Source organism: Arvicola amphibius, chromosome 5 (assembly GCF_903992535.2).
Source record: "Arvicola amphibius chromosome 5, mArvAmp1.2, whole genome shotgun sequence".
In the NCBI taxonomy this organism is placed as follows: Eukaryota; Metazoa; Chordata; class Mammalia; order Rodentia; family Cricetidae; genus Arvicola; species Arvicola amphibius.
Window position 1 is genome coordinate 135,318,860 of NC_052051.1, and position 17,347 is coordinate 135,336,206.

Consider the following 17,347-nt stretch of genomic DNA (forward strand, 5'->3'; position numbering starts at 1 on the left):
CTGTCTCTTAGCTCCCTCCATTTGGGCCCACCCAGCTATCCAGAAAGGCGAGAAAGAGTCAGGTACCTGTTCTATGTGCTGGCCCTCACACGGCAGGCTCGGCTGTCTTCTTCTGTGAGGAGAGAAGGGCAACAAGGTCTCAGTGCTGTGGGTCCTCACTTCATGGATTGTCTCAGGAGGCACATTCCTATAGCTCCCACTGCTAGGCTTTCCTGTGCTACCAGCCCTGGGCCAAACAGCCTTTGCCTCATGAAGCGGATGGCTGTTTCTTCAGTGAGCACCCCTTCCTGGCCAGGCCATGCAGGCCAGGCACTTGCTTATTTATATCCCTTCTTCTCCCCTGGAAGCTGGACAGAGCCTACCCGGTTTCCTGTCCATGGTGGTCTCTCCTATCACCCCTCCCCTGCTCTTCCTCACAAGGTCCATTAAAACTTAGACTGGAAGGTGGCATGGCCAGGTCTGGGTGTTGGAATGTGAAATGTTTGAATTTCTGGCCCAGGAGCTCCCAGGAACTCACTCTTACCTTTTTTTTCTTTTTCTTCTGTATTGACTCAGGGTCTTTGGCTGAGCTCTTTTTGCCTTTCTTCTTTTCCTTTTTTTCTTTGTCTTTTTTTTCTGAGGGAAGAAAGTCACCTTCCTGAGCAATAGATATTGACACCGAATGGGTCGATGTCAGGAGGCCAGAAACTTCCAGCTCTTACACCATGGGGAAACAGGCCCTGGTGGGGCCAGGGCTCCATTCTTCCTGCTTGTGGACCACATAATCTAGGGCCTCAATACTAGTTATGCAAGTTCTTTATCACTGAGTTATATATCCAGTCTTGAATTAATTCACTTTAAGAACCTCTTCCCCCTTCATTTATTTTAAAATAAAAAGACAGGAGTCCTATAGGTTCTGGACATCAAGGGGCAGCAGACCCTCACACAGGGCTGGGTATCTCTTTTCCCCCTCCTGTCATGGATGGGCAGGCAGTGCTCAGGAGGATTTCCATGCTGGGTGTGGTGGTGCCCAGGAGGCAGAGGCAGGTGGATCTCCGTGAGTTCGAGGTCAGTCTGCAAAAGTGGCCTTTCCTTCTCAGGGCCTGTTTTTCACTTAGAAAACAAAATACTCCCACTGCCCAGGGTTGGCAAGACAACTCGAAAGGCCCACTGGGTGCAGGCTCCAGCATGGAGGGCAATAAATGGCCGCTTTCCCTGAGGAACTGCATTCTAGTGGAAAGACAGCTCCGGATGAGGACAGAGGCACGTTCTGTACCTCAGGAGCCGGCAGTGGACCTCTTGTGTAACTTAGGTTGCAGAGGAGTGCTCCTGTTCTCCATCCTCGTGAAGTGGAGTTGAGCTTGTGCTTTCTAAAAGCCTGAGGCTGACGTGGGTGTAAATGCCGGGCCCTGTAAGGGGCCTCCCGAGCTGTGGGAGGGCTGGAGCACCGGCCAAAGTGCTCTGCCACCAGACGAAAGCCACTTCCCAGGTTCTTACTCTTTATGGAGAGTGAGATAAAGAGGCCCGCCACCCCCGCCCTGCACCCACAGTGTATGCCCAGGAAGGTAGTCACTTACTCTTACTGGATTTCTTCTTGTCCTTCTTGCTCTTTGAGTCACTCTGCTCTTGGCTCTCAACCTTTAACCCCAGCTCACTTTTGGGCTTCTCCTTGGCCCCTCGGGAGCCAGGTGACCCCTTCCCCTTGCCATCAGCATTTGCTTTGCCTAGCTTGGATTTTGCCTTGGAAGTCTTTACTGGGGTGATGGCACCAGCTCCATCCACCAGATGCTTCTTCTTGCTCTTTGGGGCCCCAGCTGTTAACTGGTCCTCTGAAAGCTTCCGCTTCCGGCCCTTCTTCTTACTCTCCTTGACGATCTCTGTGGTCTTCTGCCTTTCCTGCTCCAGCAGTTCTGTCAGGACCTTCACCACAGAGGCCTGCACCTGTGCCTCGCTCAGGGGCCAGGGCTGCTCCCGGAGGCGCTGGGTGATGCTGTCCTGTAAGGCCTGTGTGGGTGTTGCTGGGGTCCAGGAGCCTTTCTTGGCCTTTTTGGGCTTCTGAGGTGTGGAGCCTGAGGCAGCCTCTTTCCTACCTGTGGATCACAGGTCTCGGAGGTCACAGGTCTGGAAAGCTGAGGGACAGATCTTATACAATATATGAGAACTGGGGGGGGGGGGGGGGGGTGTACCTCCTTACAACTAGACAGATGGGAAACTGAGGCCCAGGGGTCACTCTGCCCCATCTACCTCCAATGCTTATACCTTAAACAGGGATCTCACCTCTAACTTCCAGCCCTGCTCTATGTCCTCACACAAAAAAACTCCACTCAGTTATAGTTGGGGATGGGCAGTGTCCCCAGAATGTTAATGAGATGGAGGGGACAACAGGAGAGACGTGAGTCACTCAGGTTCTAGGTCTGCCTTTACCAGTTTACTGTAAGGCTTTGGCCAGGCCACAGTCCCGCAAGGCCTGTATCCCACTGTAGAACAAGCTAGGAAAGCAATGGTGTCCTCTGCCATGGACCTGTGGATTTACAACACGAGAGAAGGTCCTACGGGCTGCTGTTCAGCTCCTGTGTGTGGACATACAGTGGATCCCTGGCCCATCAAGGCTGGGGCAAGAGGCAGAACTCTGGGTATGCTGTGTATACATGTGGCGGCTGACTAAGCAGGTTTACTGCCTGCCAGAGTGACTTCTGGTGCAGCCTTTGTTTAGAATTTTCCACGCCTCTGCTTGCCTTTGATAATTGTGTGCTGACTACAAGTGTAAAAAAATCCTTCCACAGCCCCCTCGAAAATGTCTCCTTATCGCACCCGCCTCTCACATAGACAAGAACACTGGGGAAGAAAGTGAGCAACAACCCCGCCTCTGGCCCAGCGCAGGAAAGCTCAAGTCACAGACCAGAGTTCTCGGTCCCATCACCACTTCTAGCCTCCCGGGTCACTTGGGCAGGTCTCCACCATTCTGACACTGTGGGCTCAGGGGCTGGACCCTAGCAGCGTTTACCTCAAGGAAAAGCTGCCCAGGAACTCGCTCTGTAGACCAGGCTGGCCTCAAACTCAGAGATCTGCCTGCCTCTGCCTCCTGAGAGCTGGGATTCTTTAATCCATGTGCCACCACCACCTGGTGACAATTTTCTACATGATATACTTTTGACAGTACACGGTGGCACTACTCTTGCCTTGCCTGGTTAAGACATAAGGTCCCAGGAGCTTTTGCTACAGAGTAAGTCAGAGCGGCCCCAGAGACCAATCCATCACCTAGGGTCTCCTCTATATACTGAATCCTCCAAACAGGACTGCTGGCCAAGTCCGAGTCATTCTGAGTCCCTATACCCAATGCCCTGACCCACTAACTAAGAAAAGTCAGTAGGGACAGCTGGGGGGCCAAGGCCTCCTCCACAAGCCAAAGAGGCTGCTGTAGATTCACTAGCTCCTAAGGGGTGGACACCCTCTCCCAGGGTGACCAGAGCCGTGTCTGAGGGGACCTCCAGTCCCCACAGAGGTGACACAGGCAAACACTGGTGAAGCTGTTGCTGCCGATGGCGAGCAGGGACCAGCAGCCTTGCCCCTCCATGTCCTGCTGTCCCCCGACTCACCGGTTTTGGGGAACGTGGAGTCTGCTGCATTCTGGGATTTTCCTTTCTGCTTGCCATCTGGGTTATCTTTGGTGACCGGAGCAGAGGAAACCAAGGGGTTGGAGTCTGACCTAGGAGTGGCTTTTGAAGTCTGGGAATCGGTCACAGTCACCCCAGGAGTCACATAACCTGAGAGGAGAGACTGAAGAAGCCCAGTGTGAAAGATGCAGCGAGCCCCTACCCTTATCCCTAGAGGCAAGGCCTGATCTGAGGAAATCAGTTCAGTGACCCAAGATCAGGCCAAGCCAGTCAAGCATTTCTGTGGCACCGAGCCCACAGAGCCCAAAGACCCTTGGTGCATACCTTCTAAATTCATGTACTTAGAATTAAAGTATATTTAAGGCACATTAAAAGGGGGAATTTCTTATTGCCAATGGACCATTACCATAATGGAAAAGCATTAGCATTTTGGACTGGGAAGATGGCTCCGAGGGTAAAGGCGCTTGCCATGAGCCCAACAGCCTGGGTCCCACCCAGTAGACCACATAAAGGAGGAAGAAGACAATAATGGACTCCACAAAGTTGTTCTGATCCCCACAAATGAGAAAATCGTCACTGCCTGTCCTTACAGAGATGAGCCTTAAGACAGATCTAAGGGGTAGTTTTATCTGGGTGTGTCTTAGACTCCATCTGCATCTCTTCTCTAGACCCCAGGGCAGGAGCTGAGGCTCCATTCTGCTAAGGACATCCCTGAGACAGGACCCTGCCCAGAGCCCTGGGAATGGGATTTCAGACACTCGACCCAAGGAGTAGCTGAAATCTAAAGCTGCAGCTACAAGTTCTAGTCCTACCCTGGCAGTTACCTGTGAGGGGGCCACCAACTCATCTTCGCTGGATTCAGCTGGGGTCTCCTCCACCACAGTCTCCTTCTGGGAAAGGCCTGGATCTAGTGCAGAAGCAAAGGTCTGTTGGGTGTGGGTCCCTAGTGGCCCTGTTAATCAGGCTAGGCAGAGCTCCTCAGGAAGGCTGCAAAGCCTGGGTCTTCCTATGTTCTTCATCCTCCCGCACAAGCCTCCCATTTTCCACCCATTGATGCTATCCAAAGCGCTTTGCCCGGCGCATCTGAATGCCACGGTCTTCCTTTCTGGTTCCTGAGGCTCCCATTTCTCTGCTTTCCACTGTTAGGGAAAGCAGAGTCCCGAGGCTTTCAATAACGGGAGCCTGATACCAAGAAGCTGCTGAAGGTCAAACAGCAGTCAGGTCTTTAGTTGTGGAGTTATACCAGTGGGTAAACAGGCCCAGGCTGGGCCGAGAAGGCCAGAGCCTGCAGCTCTACCAGGCTGTGTCTCACCCCCTACCCACTCTCCTAGAATCCTCACCCAGTCTGGGGGCTGACTTGGCCATCTGGGGTCTCTTGGCATCCTCCTCGCTCCCTGAAGAGATGTCACTGCTGTCACTTGAACTTCTGGAGGGCCTGGGATAGCCTGAGGGAGGCTGCTGCTTCTCAGGAAGTTTGGGTTTTCTGAGCTTATTGGTTGCTTTGGACTGGACAGGTTTGCTCTGGGGAGGTGTCACAGGGAGTGTTTCCAAGGCACTGCTGATCTAGTTTGGTACAGAAAGAGTACAATGGAAGTCACAGCAAGAGGGACATAACACGGCCAGGCCCTATGTGGGAAGCACCACACGTGGCTCCCATGACTTTCCCCACAGGTCTCTGGTGGGCACTGTAGTTTCTTATCATGTGCCAGGACATTAAGGCCTGGAGACACAGAGTAAGGGCTGGTGGTAGGACACATAATCATGCTGGGCTCTCACTGACACACAGCAGAGAGAACCCAGTCACATGTGTGGGAGGAGAGCAGGGTCAATATGGTCCACACAGCTCCCCAAACACAAAGCACTTGAAGGCTAGGTCCTGGCTGGGTCTCACTGGCTGTGTGTGCATAGAGCATGTACACACATACACACACACACACGCTTTAAGCGCACACACGCTCATGTTGAAACTGTAAGTAAAATTCAGGAGTCGTTCTCAGGAAGCTATCCACCTTCTCCATGTGACCTAGGGCTCCTCACCAATTAACACTAGGCTGCCTGGCTAGTGTGCCCCCAGGGACTGACACATTTTAGTCACTCAGTATTGGGATTACAAACCCCTGCCACCATGCCTGGCTCTTTCTTGTACTAGACTGATCCTGGTGGGATGCACCCTCAGTTTTATTTAAACAGTGTCCACTAACCTTGCCCTACTAATTAGCAATGCACTGAAATGGGCAATGCTAGGAGAAAATGCTAAGGAAGGCAAGCAACTCATATTCACAGCATTCAAAACCAGGAGCTAGAAAACAAATTCAGAGTCCATCAAGCTGGGGAGAGAAGGGATTCCACTTGCCTTTGGACTCCCAACCTGCTCTTCCTGACAATGCCGTGGGGATTTGGGAGCTTGGCTCCAGGACTAAATGACAATACTAGGGTGCTGGGAGCAAGCCACTGACTGCCAAACAACACCAAGGTAGCAGAGTGACCCTACCACAGCCCTCTCTTACCCGACAGTACCTGAGTGGACGCTGCCTTTGGTTTCTTGCCTTTTGGTGCCCGACTAGACTGCTCACTATTGCTGGGCTGGGGGGCTGTCTGTGGGAGGGATGTGGGCACAGTCACCACATTGGCTCTAATGGCTGAAATGAGAAGAGAGGGCAGAAATGTCAGGGTACAGAAGCCCTGTAACTCCCCAGCAAGGTATTCCCCAATCACCAGTTCTTCCCATGGACCTGGTGCTCGGCTTAGAGATCATAAAGCAGATGCTGGCTTGCTTTCCTCCCCAAGCCTGCCAGGCAGCAGCTCTCATGTCATTTGACAAGGCTCAGGGCCTTCAAATGGCTACCGTGGCAGTGACTCCAAGCCATTTCCTTTTGAGCAGGCTGCTACTCCTAAACAACAAGCTAGACCATGGTGCCAGAGACTCCTCAGTCAGGAATCAGTGGGACAGCCACTGGATGCTGAGGAAGATATGCTTATCATAGCCCAACAAGGTCACATGTCCCCATTATGTACTAGTCAAATACACAGTACTGTTTTACTGCCAGTAGGAATCTTGCTGTCTCTACTTAATGAGAGAATCTATGTCACCGTGTCCTGATACACAACTGAAGATGTCTGAGCTTCCAGAGGGCAAGCCACATACAAATACACTAATCTACCTTAGGTTTGGGGACGAGACCAAGTATAAAATGTTACCTGTCTTCTTTTTCTATGCTACAAGGGATGGAAACTCACTGCCGGCCTGAAAGCCTACTGTAAGCCAGATGGTTACAGCAGGAAGACTAGCCTGGTCCCCGAAAGCTTGGGCTCTCAGGCTTGGAGACGACACACAGAAGCCTTGAATGTAATTCCTTCAAAACAAGGTAGTAACGCAGGGTCCAAGGCTGAGCTCCTAGCCTTCCTGGTCAACAACTCTGCTAGGCCACTTGGCTAGCGCCTGTCCCTTCTGGTCTCAAGGGGGAAGGGCACGCATGGCAGCAGCCCCCCTAGCTGAGCAGCTCAAGCAGGACTCACCGGGAATGGAGGGTTGTGTGGCAGGAATCATGTCCTCATCCTCACTTTCTGAGGAGGAGCTCTGGGCTGTGGAGTCTGAGGCCTGGGCTCTCTTTGAGGTGTTCACAGCCTGGATTTGTGTGGGGGTAGCAGCTGGACCAGCTGGACTACGATTAGGGTTGACAGAAATCAGAGGGGATTTAATTGCCTTGAAAAACAAAAACAAAACACACACACACTCAGTGATTAAAGGCTTGGCCAGGGGGAGGGAAAGGGAAATAGGTGAGGGAGGGTTTTATAATAAAGCAAGAAGTTCAAGGCACTTGGGCACTGGTAGCCCATTCCCACCTATACCAGCTAACACCCAGCACAGCAATTCATAGGGGCCCAGCCGACCTTCACAGTGACCCCAAAGTGTAAGCAGTATCCACACCACTGGACAAATGAGAAAGTCTTAAGTCCACAGAGGAAAAGACACACAGCAAGGCGAGAGTTGGAATGTCTAATTTAGCCTCTTTCTTCTGATGACATCAGATGGCCACCTGCTAAGTGGGGAGTTCTAAAAAGCACTTCCTAAAGCAGTCTGGCTATAAGATATGATTTTCCTGAAGTCTCACTGTCCCCTCCCCCAGAGACCCTGATACAGACTCCCTGAGGTGTGGCCCAGCATGCAGCTCCCAGTGATACCGATCCAGTTTCCTTAGTACCTAAACTGCCCAGGGGTAACAGGGTGAGTGGGCAGCAGAAAAACCAACAGATTAAGGAAGGGTTCAAGAATTTAATGTGTGTGTGTGTGTGTGTGTGTGTGTGTGTGTGTGAGAGAGAGAGAGAGAGAGAGAGAGAGAGAGGCCCTTACTTGTTTTGAGACAGTCTGGCCTTGAATGAAGAGCTCTACCTGCCTCTGCACCACTACACACTAACCTTATTTGGACTCTAAAACAGGAGGACAAGCATAAAAAATGTTACTCATCAGATACTTTGGAAAACAAGCACACTGCCTGCTGGTCAGCTTTCTAGCTGTCACACTGTCTTGTGGTTATGCTTAAGAGGAAAAGGAAAACCCCTATCATTTTAAGCTGCATACTGAAATCCTGGTGGATGAGATGACATGCTTGAGGCCAGCAGGTGTTGGAAAGCAAGCAGAGTGTGCACAAAGCCAATCTGCTCGGGACTGAGACTGCTGAGGGTTGGGACTGTATGTAGGGTGCATCATTTTACTTTACGTAGTTTAAAATCCGGAGACAGGGTCCTACTGTGTAGCCCACCAGGCTGGCCTCCGACTCTTGACCCTCCTGCTTTGTCTCCTAAATGCTGAGATTACAGACATGTTCTTGCATGTCCTGACTCATCATTTTACCTTTGGGTCTGTTTTGCAGGTCACTGAGATGGTAAAGCAACGGCAGACTCTAGACAGGGAAGGCTAGCTGAGCAGTGAACCACAGGGTCCCAAATGTGTCATTGCACCACGGGACTCTAGGTCTATTTCCTTCCAAAGCCCCAGCTGACGAAGGCTGAGTCAGGAGCCAGGGGACTGGAATTTACTTTCTACTCTCCACACGCCTGGGCTGGTTCAAGGCTGCTTGTGCGCTCTGGCCAGCAGAGGGCTGCCTGAGACCCACGGAGGGACAGACAGACAGACAGGTCCACTGCAACACCCTGCCCACCCGCTGCGCTTCCTCGGGCTCCCACCACCCCAGGGGCTGTGGGACAGAAGGAGAGCAATAAGCTCAGCACTATGGTACCCATGAGTGTGGCAGCACTGCTGCACCCAGGCCCTTCCCACCCTGCCAAACAGCCTCCCCCGCGGCCGCTATGATCTGCCACTTCCAGAGCCTTCCTTCCCACGTGATGAAAAGGAGAGGGATGGAAAGTGGGAGAAGGCTTGTGGTGGAGGGAGGGGGATCTATATATATGTGAGAAGACAGAAGAACAGATTGTTGGGGACCAAGAGAGGCAGCAAACCCACTGAGGCAAACAATAGCGTCTTGGGATGTTAAATGCAGCTCCGCAGCACAGCCTCCTCCAGTTCCACCTGCCCACACCACCCCAACCCAGTGCAGGGAGGGCAGGAGAGGGAGGTGGCAGTGGCCTGGTTGCTGAGGGCAAGCTAAGTACAGGGAGCAGTGCTTAGGCCTGAAGCATTTGTTCCCCACCCTGTTATCATGCCCTGTGTGGTCAAGTCCAGCTGCCCAGCTGCTGAAAGGTGTGCCCACCTTGAGGAATACACAAAGCCCAGCACATGTGGAATGTGCTTTGATCAAAGAACTCGACAGAGGCAAAACAGCAGAAGAGGACAACACCTTCACCAAAGCACCTCACCATTCCCTGTGGGTGCTGAGAGCACAGCGTAAGGTATGGGGATGCCCTTCCCATTTGCAGGAATGATGCTTACAGAAGCAAACTTGGGGTGCTTTGGGTAGTGCCTACGACCTGTTGTCTCAGCTGGGCTCATACCTACTGTAAATCTGGGGCAAAGTGGGGATGCGGGGCTGGCTGAAGGGACAGTCACTAGGAGCTGTTCTCAAAGCTGCTTTGTGGGGCTAGAAACAGTTCAGCAGCAGGGGTGCCCTCAGCACTCATGAGGTCCTGGGTTCCACCCCAGAACCACCAAAAAAAGAGGGAAAAAAAAAAGATTATCATCATCACCTGGGGGACAGCTAACAGACCCTCGGGGCCAAGGACTTGGAAATAATACTTTTGGGGGTACAGCTAGGAGATTTGAGGTTTATTCTCCTCCCCCTCCCCAAGAGCTGAGGCTGATGCTCAGAAAAAGCAAGCATCTCACCCAGGAAGACCAGCAAACTGTTTTCAGATCTAGGATTGGAAGACAGCTCTCCAGGGACCAGGCAGGAGTTCCCTCTAGACATAATCATGCAAGCCCTAATACCACAATTTAGATTTTTACAAGTTCCTTGTTCTCTGACTCAGGACAGGGCCCATGCCTTTGTTTTGGCAAGAAGACAGATGAAGTAGCCTTTAAAATAATTAAGGGGGCTGGAGAGATGACTCAGGTTAGAGGACTTGGGTTTGATTCCTCATCTTCAAACAGTGGTTCACAACTATCTGTAACTGCTGCGTCCACTCCCCTGAACCCTTCTGAGAATCTAGAAACTACAGGCTCTGCTTTTTCCAAATAGAGACCCCAGATCTTTAAGCGTAATGTACCAATTTAAGAGTAGTTTCAGCAGTGTTTGCTTTAACTGTGCGAGTCCACTCACACAGACAATCAAGGCAGCCTTCCCTCCGCGCTGTGTGCCTGCTAGGAGGGAGCTGACTCAGAAAGGCTGCACAGCAGCACACTGACATCCTGACAGATGAGACACTGGGCCCGAGACCAGCAGGCGTTAGGACTGAGCCAACCTGCTCAGATCTGGGACCGCTGAGGTTGGGAGAGTGTGAAAGTGGAGCGTAGGGCAGGAGACCGTGCAGACCACCAGGATTTAAACACCATTCCCAGAGCTCTTTCTGAGCCACAGTCCCCTCTCCTTCAAAAAGAAAAGAGGGCAGTGCTGTCTCTAAAAGGCCTGGCTTCATGGGAACATGTACCATCTTGCTGGATAGAGTGGGGAAGCCAGAGAAGGTGCCCTGGGCCTCATGCTTGGGGACAGAGCCAGGTAGAAGCAGGGAATAGCAGAAAATGAGGTGCAATACGTTGCCCAGGCTTGATCTGGGGTGAGGCCCATAGATTCCAGCTAGGCTTGCAGGGGAGGCTCTAGATTTCAAACAGTACACGGACCAAAGGGCTATGGAGCAGTGCTACGTTCAAGCCCCTTTATGAGAAGGTAAGGAAGGGGGTCTTAATCCCTGGCCTGCCAAACAGGGAGCTGGGACAACCTGCCCTCCCAACAGTGATCAGGCATTCCTACTCAGGAAGAGAACTCAGCCAAGGAGCTGGGCCACCTGTATTGGTATACAGTCACCATTACCAACTCCATTTTACACGGAATACCTGAATCATAAGAGGACCCTGGCCAGCACGGTGGGGCTGGGGGTGTGAAGCCTGCACCCTACCATGTTCTGTGGACTATCCACGTCAGAGGAGTGTATCAGAAGACAGACAAAAGCTCAGAGGCTGAGAAATGCTGTCTCTATGTGGTGAGACATTCCCTACAGGGAAGATGTACTCTCTTTCCGAAGAGTGACGTCCTGGCTCAGCCAGTGGAGGCTTTAGAAAAGGCACGACCTACCTGGGCGGACGGCAGCTCCCCATCACTGCTCTCGGAGGACTCTTCTATGCTCTTCTCTGGGGGTGCTGGTGCTGCGGCCCTGCTCCGGGCAGGTTGGGAGGTAGCATCCTTTGGAGGGGACAGGACTTGAATGAACATGTGACAGGGAGGAGAGCCCAGTGGAGGAGGAAACATGGCACCTCTTGTGCTGAGGACAGTGTGGCCTATCTTTTTTTTTTTTTTTTTTTTTTTGAGACAGGTTTCTCTGTGTAGCCCAGGCTGTCCAAGAACTAGCTCTGTACACCAGACTGGCCTCAAACTCACAGAGATCTGCTGGCCTCTGTCTTCAGTGGCAGATAGTGTGACATTTCTGCATGAGCCTTTTAGGAGTGAGTAGGCTTCATGGACCATGTGGTCTAAAACCATAGAACTTGTCAATCAGTTAGGAAAAGCTGGTGGTGACGCCAACTCAGAGGGGCCTAGGGAGGGCTCTATGCCTCTCAGCATGGGTAGGACTGTCCTCACTCAGCAAGTAGGATCTAGGTTGCCAGTTTCTCAAGAGAAGCTAGAATATCTCAACTTATATGTGACACTTCCTACTTTCTATAAAGTCATGACTGGCCAAAACTGACAGGGACCATTTTTTCTGATGATCTCAGCTGCCACCTTCCTAAGGTGTCACCTCAGATGCCATCACCTATCAATTCTACCAGGCTGCATCAACAATGTCTGAGCTCAAACCAGACCTGTCACCAGGTCTCTCTGTGTAGCCCTGGCTGTCCAAGAACTCTTTCCCACTTCCTGGGCCCAGGCTTCACTGAACCAGACAGGCCCTCCTTAGACAAGACTGGCAACACAGCACAAGCTCCCTGTGGCTCTCTGATAGGGGTATCTTTGTAGGCTGGATTCATACACCTTGGCAGAACCTGCCTCGGTTTGCACGGGAGTGCTGTGCCCAGTGCTGTGAGCTACAGGAGTACCTACGATGGCCCTGGTTTGAGACTTACAGCACATTTCATCCAGGGAACATGGGGGGCCCGGGGTAAGGGATCCTGGAGTTAGAACTTCTATCTGCTCTTCTTTTTCACCAGACCAAGATCAGTTTATGACTAAGGAGTTGGTGACAGTGGCTCTCAGGCCACTCACCTTGGCTGGGGTAACGGCTGACGGCATCTCCCCGTCACTGTCGGATTCCTCACTACTGCTCTCTGAGTCCTCCATCTTCCCCGTCTGGGCCTGGGTAGCTGTAGGTCCTGTCTTCTTGGCAGTTCTCGGTTGGGCTCCTTTCCTAGGAGACTCCTTGGCAGGGGCTGCGGCAGCTCTGACCTGAGAGGTCTTCCCCACAGGTTTTATCTGGAGAAACAGCAGGGGAGAGAGCGAGGACCCAGGTAGATTCTGAGGCACACCGAGCTGTGCTGAGAGGCCTGGGCCCAAACACACCGCCATAACTCCAGCTCCGCCTCACCTGGGTTGGCGCCTCTTCCTCACTGCCCGACTCTTCACTGCTGCTCTCTGAGCTCTTCCCCGCTCCCGTGACAGCCACTGGCCCTTTCTGTGCTTGGGTTGCTGGAGCCCCTGCTTTTCCTGCAGCTGGAGCTGATCGCTGGCCCTTTGCAGAGACAGCATTGTTCTGAACAGTACTAGCAGGTGGTTTCCCCTGGATTGAGAAGCGGCAATGGCATTAGAAGAGGCTATAATAGGGGTACCCTGCTTCTGCAGCGTGTCATCAATGTTGGATCACTGCTGGACCCCCGTTAGACTTATCCCATCTTGTTTTGTGGCTCCTGGTCGCACTTGCCTTGGATGGCACCTCCTGCTTTGCTGCAGCACCTACAGTGGTCACTTTCCCAGAGGCAGGCACTGGTCCTTTGGCTGGAGATGTCTTAGGGGGGTTGGCTTTGGCCTGAGGAGGTTTCCCCAAGGGCTTGGCCTGGAAGGAAGTAGGGGAATTATTAAGGTGGAAGGTGACCTGAAACAGCAATAATCAACGAACTCTGGCACTGCAGACACTGCACTGATACTCTTCCCAACGAACAGCAATGTGAACTTAAGAAGTCACTTGAGCCAGGAGGTGGTGGCGCACACCTTTAATCCCAGCACTCAGGAGGCAGAGGCAGCAGATCTCTGTGAGTCTAAGGCCATCCTGGTCTACAGAGCTAGTTCTAGGACAGCCAGGGCTACACAGTGAGAGACCTGTCTACAAAAACAAAACAAAACTGCAAACCACAGAAGCCACTTAAGTTTAGTAGGTCTCACTTCCCCTGTATAAAAGGAGTTATAATAAAATGCATCTATGAAATTTTTGCAAAAATCAAACAGGAGATTGAACGTTTAACACACTGCCTGTCACTAACAAATACTCAAATTCTATACTGTAAAACCAGTAGGTATCATCCTACCCAGACAAAACTGTTTTTAGGCTCCCGTTCCGCTAATGTGCCATGTCATTAAACTCTACTTTTCAGAACGGAAGCTGAGCACTATATCAACTCTTCTCCCTGGAATGCCGGGGGAGCTCAAGCAGCCACCTCAGTCCATGAAGTAGAACTGAGTAGGAGGCAACAGAACAAGATAGAAACTTCATTTCGGGTTTTTGTTTTGTTTTCTGTTTAACTTCATCCTTTTTCCTTTCAAAGATTTTTTTTTTTTTAATGTAGATGCAAGTTTGCCTGGGCATCTATCTCTGTGTCACCTCACGCCTGGTGCATGTGGAGGGCAGAAGGAGTCAAATTCCCTGGAATAGGAGTTTCAGACCATTATAACCACCACGTGAGAACCAAACCCAGGTTTTCTGCAAAAACAACATCTCTTCAGATGCTAATTAACTTCATCTAACTACTATCTAGAGACGTCCTAAAATGTTTGTTAGGGTGTCTACCTTGTACAAATCCACAGGGGCCAGAGGAAAAATGAGAAATCATTCTAGAGCATGTGCTGTGCTGGGGATGGAACCCAGGGCTCTGTGGACAGCAGCTAAGCACTCTACCACTAAGCTATGGAAGGCCCCAGCCAGCGTGAGACAACTGACAAAGACTTTCAGAGCAACCCCTTCACTGTACAACAGTAAGGCATCCAGCAGCACTTCAGGCCGTGACTTATCCAGAGGTCATCCGGTCAGGGTCAAAGTAGCTCCAACCCCCAATGCCCCTTATGAGTATAACAGAGTCAGGACTTATAGGGAAGGTCCCCACAGTGCAGACTGTGACAAGGTCATCCTCATTTCCTGTTTTCCTGGGCCAGGTGATATGGCTCTCAATTCTGCCACCAGCAGCCCAGCCCACCGCTAGTAAGGCAGGTTCCTGGGCAGTAGGTGGGCAGGTGAGGTCCTACCCACACCCATCACAAGGGTGGATTTCTGACAGGTAGCCAAGGTCCCAGGGAAGAGCACCACCATTCATGAGGATGGACCTGCCCCTGGCCACTGCCACTTACCCTGCTTGTGGTGCTACAAAAGCCAGCTTGCTTTGCTTTTGTGCCGCTGCCTCTCTGTCTGAAGCCTACCTTCTACCTCACCAGGTGACTTCCAGTTCCTCACTGATCCAGCATTCCTCTTAAATATTTGAGGTGCCATGCTTGGCCAGCCCTACTGCTAAACACCCCAGAACAGCCCCACCTCATCCTACTGGGACAGTGTGCACGCTACCACACCCGTCCAGGTGGGAACCTCTGAAGGCCAGAGCCACAAAACTCCTGCCCAGAACAGCAGTGGGCAGAGGAACTTGAGGCCCAGTCAAGTCTGAGCCCCAGGATTCTGTGCTCCCAGGGCCCAGAACTATCAGCTGAGCTATCCTCTGTCTCAGTCCAGGCTGGCTCCTCATTACCTCACCTGTGCTGGGGTCTCATCTTCTTCACTGCTGGATTCTTCCTCGCTGTCCTCTGAGTCTTCCTGAGTTATAGCCCTGACCTGGGCAACCACAGACTCCGTCCTCCCAGGGTGCACTGGGGCCACCCCTTGTCCCAAGGCAGCTTTCCCCAGGAGGCCCTTTGCCACAGACTTCCCCTAGAACGACAAGAGGATAAAAGGAGCCTGAACTGCCCCATAGGGGGCAGCAGGGAGCCACCTGGGCAAACGCAGGCCTCACCCGTACCTTCACGGTTCCAGGAGCAGCTCCCGACTCTTCCTCACTAGAGGATGAGGTGCTCACTTGCACAGGGGCGACCATGGCAGATGCAGGGGTGGCGGGGGTGCCCTTCCTAGGGGAAGCCTTTGTCTGTTTCTCCAGAGCTGGTTTGGCCTGTGGAGAAAGTGCAGGCGGAGGCTGGAGGAGACCCCTGAGTCACAGGACACGTGTGTTCTGAGATGCAGCTCCTTCTGGCCTCCCTACCAACAGAAAGGAGGGCGTCGACGAGGGCGGGAGCGGCAGCGAGGCTCCTTCCCCTCTCTGGTCCCCACCTGAGCCGGGGCCGGAGCCGCTGGTGCTGTTTCCTCCTCACTGCCACTCGACTCCTCACTGCTCTCCGAGTCTTCTGTGCGCCTTTCAGTCTTGACCTGGGTGGTCACAGACCCCACCTTCTGGGGGAGTGCAGGGGTGACCCTTGTCCCCAAAGCCTTTGCCTGGAACGAGACACGTGAGGTCAGTGGGGAGCCTCAGGGAACCTGGAGTGAAGGGGCCGGGGCTGGCAGGGCCGTGTAGACCCCCGTGCTGAGGCCATGCAAGGGCTTACCCTGGCTGCGGCCACAGCCCCGTCGTCAGACTCCTCAGTGCTGCTGTCTGAGTCCTCGTCTACCTTTCCCATCTGGACCCTGACTGCTGCCGAGCCTGCCTTCCCAGGGCAGGGTGGATGGGCGCCTTTTCCTGAGGACCCCAGGCTGACAGCGGAAGCAGGTCTGGCCTGGGGGGTTTTTCCCAAAGGTTTCATCTGTGAGTGACAAAGGGCAAGGTCAGTGGAAGACACACTGGTTTTGAAGAGAGGATCACAGCCCCGTCTAGGCAGAGCATAAGGCTCCTGGCCTCACCTGGGCAGGATTTGTGCTTAAGGCCACAGCCACTGGTGTCTTCACACTGTCGCCCTCTGACTCCTCACTGCTGCTGTCCGAGTCCTCCGGCTTTGCTGCCCAGGCCTGGGCTGCTGCAGGCCCTGCCTTCCCAGGGGTGACTGGAGGAGCCCCTTTCTGGGAGGACCCCTTGGCAGGAACTGAGGTACCCCTGACCTGAGGGCTCTTCCCGGAAGGCCTCGCCTGCTGTGAGACAGTGAGGAGGGAATCAGAAGAAAGGATGGGAGCCAGAAGAGTGCAAAGCTCTGACGGAGCAGCCAAGCCCGGCAGGTCTAGGTCTAGGCTTCACCTGAGGAGTGGTCACAGCGACTGGCTCCTCATCCTCACTGTCAGAATCGTCCTCGCTGCTGCTCTCTATATCCTTCTCTGCTCTTCCTGCCTTGGCTTGAGTGACTATGGGCGCAGGCTTCTCTTTCTCTGCTGAGATGGGCCCTTTCCCAGAGATCCCCTTGGCAGCAACTGAGGCAGCTCCGGCATGAAGAACTTTTCCAGAGGTCTTCACCTGGTGAAAGAGAAAGAAAAATTCATTCTTCTAAGTTCCTCTGGTGGTGACACCAGGAGAAAGGCCAGAGGCTCCCTGAAACCAGTTTCCCGTCTCCCCTTCAGTGGTGCCCTAGCTGCCCCAGCCCTCGGGTTCCTTGGCAACGACCAGCTCCATATCCTCTTAGCACAGAGACCTTCCCATTTCACCTCACCACCACCCTCAGCCCCCAGTGATACCAGTATGGTGGCTCTCATTCTGGCCATGGACAGTCTCAGTGTGTAAGAGGTTAAGTCCTTAGCAGGAAAAGTCCACTCTATGGGTACAGGCACCGGCCTTTGCCTGGCCAGTCCACTAAACAGCTGGCAGGGCTCAGGGCAGTGAAGGGATATGCAAAGGCAGTTGGTAAGGTCCAGCCTGAACATAGAAAAGAAGTAATGCTTCCCTAGGCTTCCTAGTGTAGACAGCAACAGGAGCCCAGAGAGACTCTCCTCCATCTCCTAGATCCAGTTCCCACACTAGCTTCCTCTGTCCATTCTCCCTACTGTTCTCAAAGGCTCACCGTTGCCTCTCAGGTTTGGCAGGGTGGCCATAGGCCTTGTCTTCTCATGACGGG

At 52.8% G+C, this 17,347-nt stretch overlaps 1 protein-coding gene across 3 annotated transcripts in view; it reads right to left on the reverse strand.

Moving 5' to 3' along the window:
* The window catches only part of Tcof1 (treacle ribosome biogenesis factor 1), a 31,397-nt gene that overhangs the window by 536 nt on the left and 13,514 nt on the right, over nucleotides 1-17,347 (reverse strand). The window contains exons 8-25 of one of the 3 annotated variants that reach the window (XM_038331586.1): nucleotides 16,540-16,752; nucleotides 16,212-16,433; nucleotides 15,920-16,114; nucleotides 15,648-15,809; nucleotides 15,343-15,489; nucleotides 15,081-15,254; nucleotides 13,053-13,184; nucleotides 12,720-12,911; nucleotides 12,401-12,607; nucleotides 11,276-11,383; nucleotides 7,110-7,296; nucleotides 6,111-6,232; nucleotides 4,934-5,156; nucleotides 4,418-4,500; nucleotides 3,576-3,756; nucleotides 1,557-2,069; nucleotides 524-615; nucleotides 67-112 (exon numbers count right to left, since the gene is read on the reverse strand). In XM_038331586.1, the coding sequence (XP_038187514.1) occupies nucleotides 86-112; nucleotides 524-615; nucleotides 1,557-2,069; nucleotides 3,576-3,756; nucleotides 4,418-4,500; nucleotides 4,934-5,156; nucleotides 6,111-6,232; nucleotides 7,110-7,296; nucleotides 11,276-11,383; nucleotides 12,401-12,607; nucleotides 12,720-12,911; nucleotides 13,053-13,184; nucleotides 15,081-15,254; nucleotides 15,343-15,489; nucleotides 15,648-15,809; nucleotides 15,920-16,114; nucleotides 16,212-16,433; nucleotides 16,540-16,752 (3,180 nt within the window). In that variant the 3' untranslated portion in view covers nucleotides 67-85. Of the gene's footprint in view, nucleotides 1-66; nucleotides 113-523; nucleotides 638-1,556; nucleotides 2,070-3,575; nucleotides 3,757-4,417; nucleotides 4,501-4,933; nucleotides 5,157-6,110; nucleotides 6,233-7,109; nucleotides 7,297-11,275; nucleotides 11,384-12,400; nucleotides 12,608-12,719; nucleotides 12,912-13,052; nucleotides 13,185-15,080; nucleotides 15,255-15,342; nucleotides 15,490-15,647; nucleotides 15,810-15,919; nucleotides 16,115-16,211; nucleotides 16,437-16,539; nucleotides 16,753-17,347 lie in introns of those variants that run through there. The other 2 variants (XM_038331585.1, XM_038331587.2) reach the window with 2 other exon arrangements.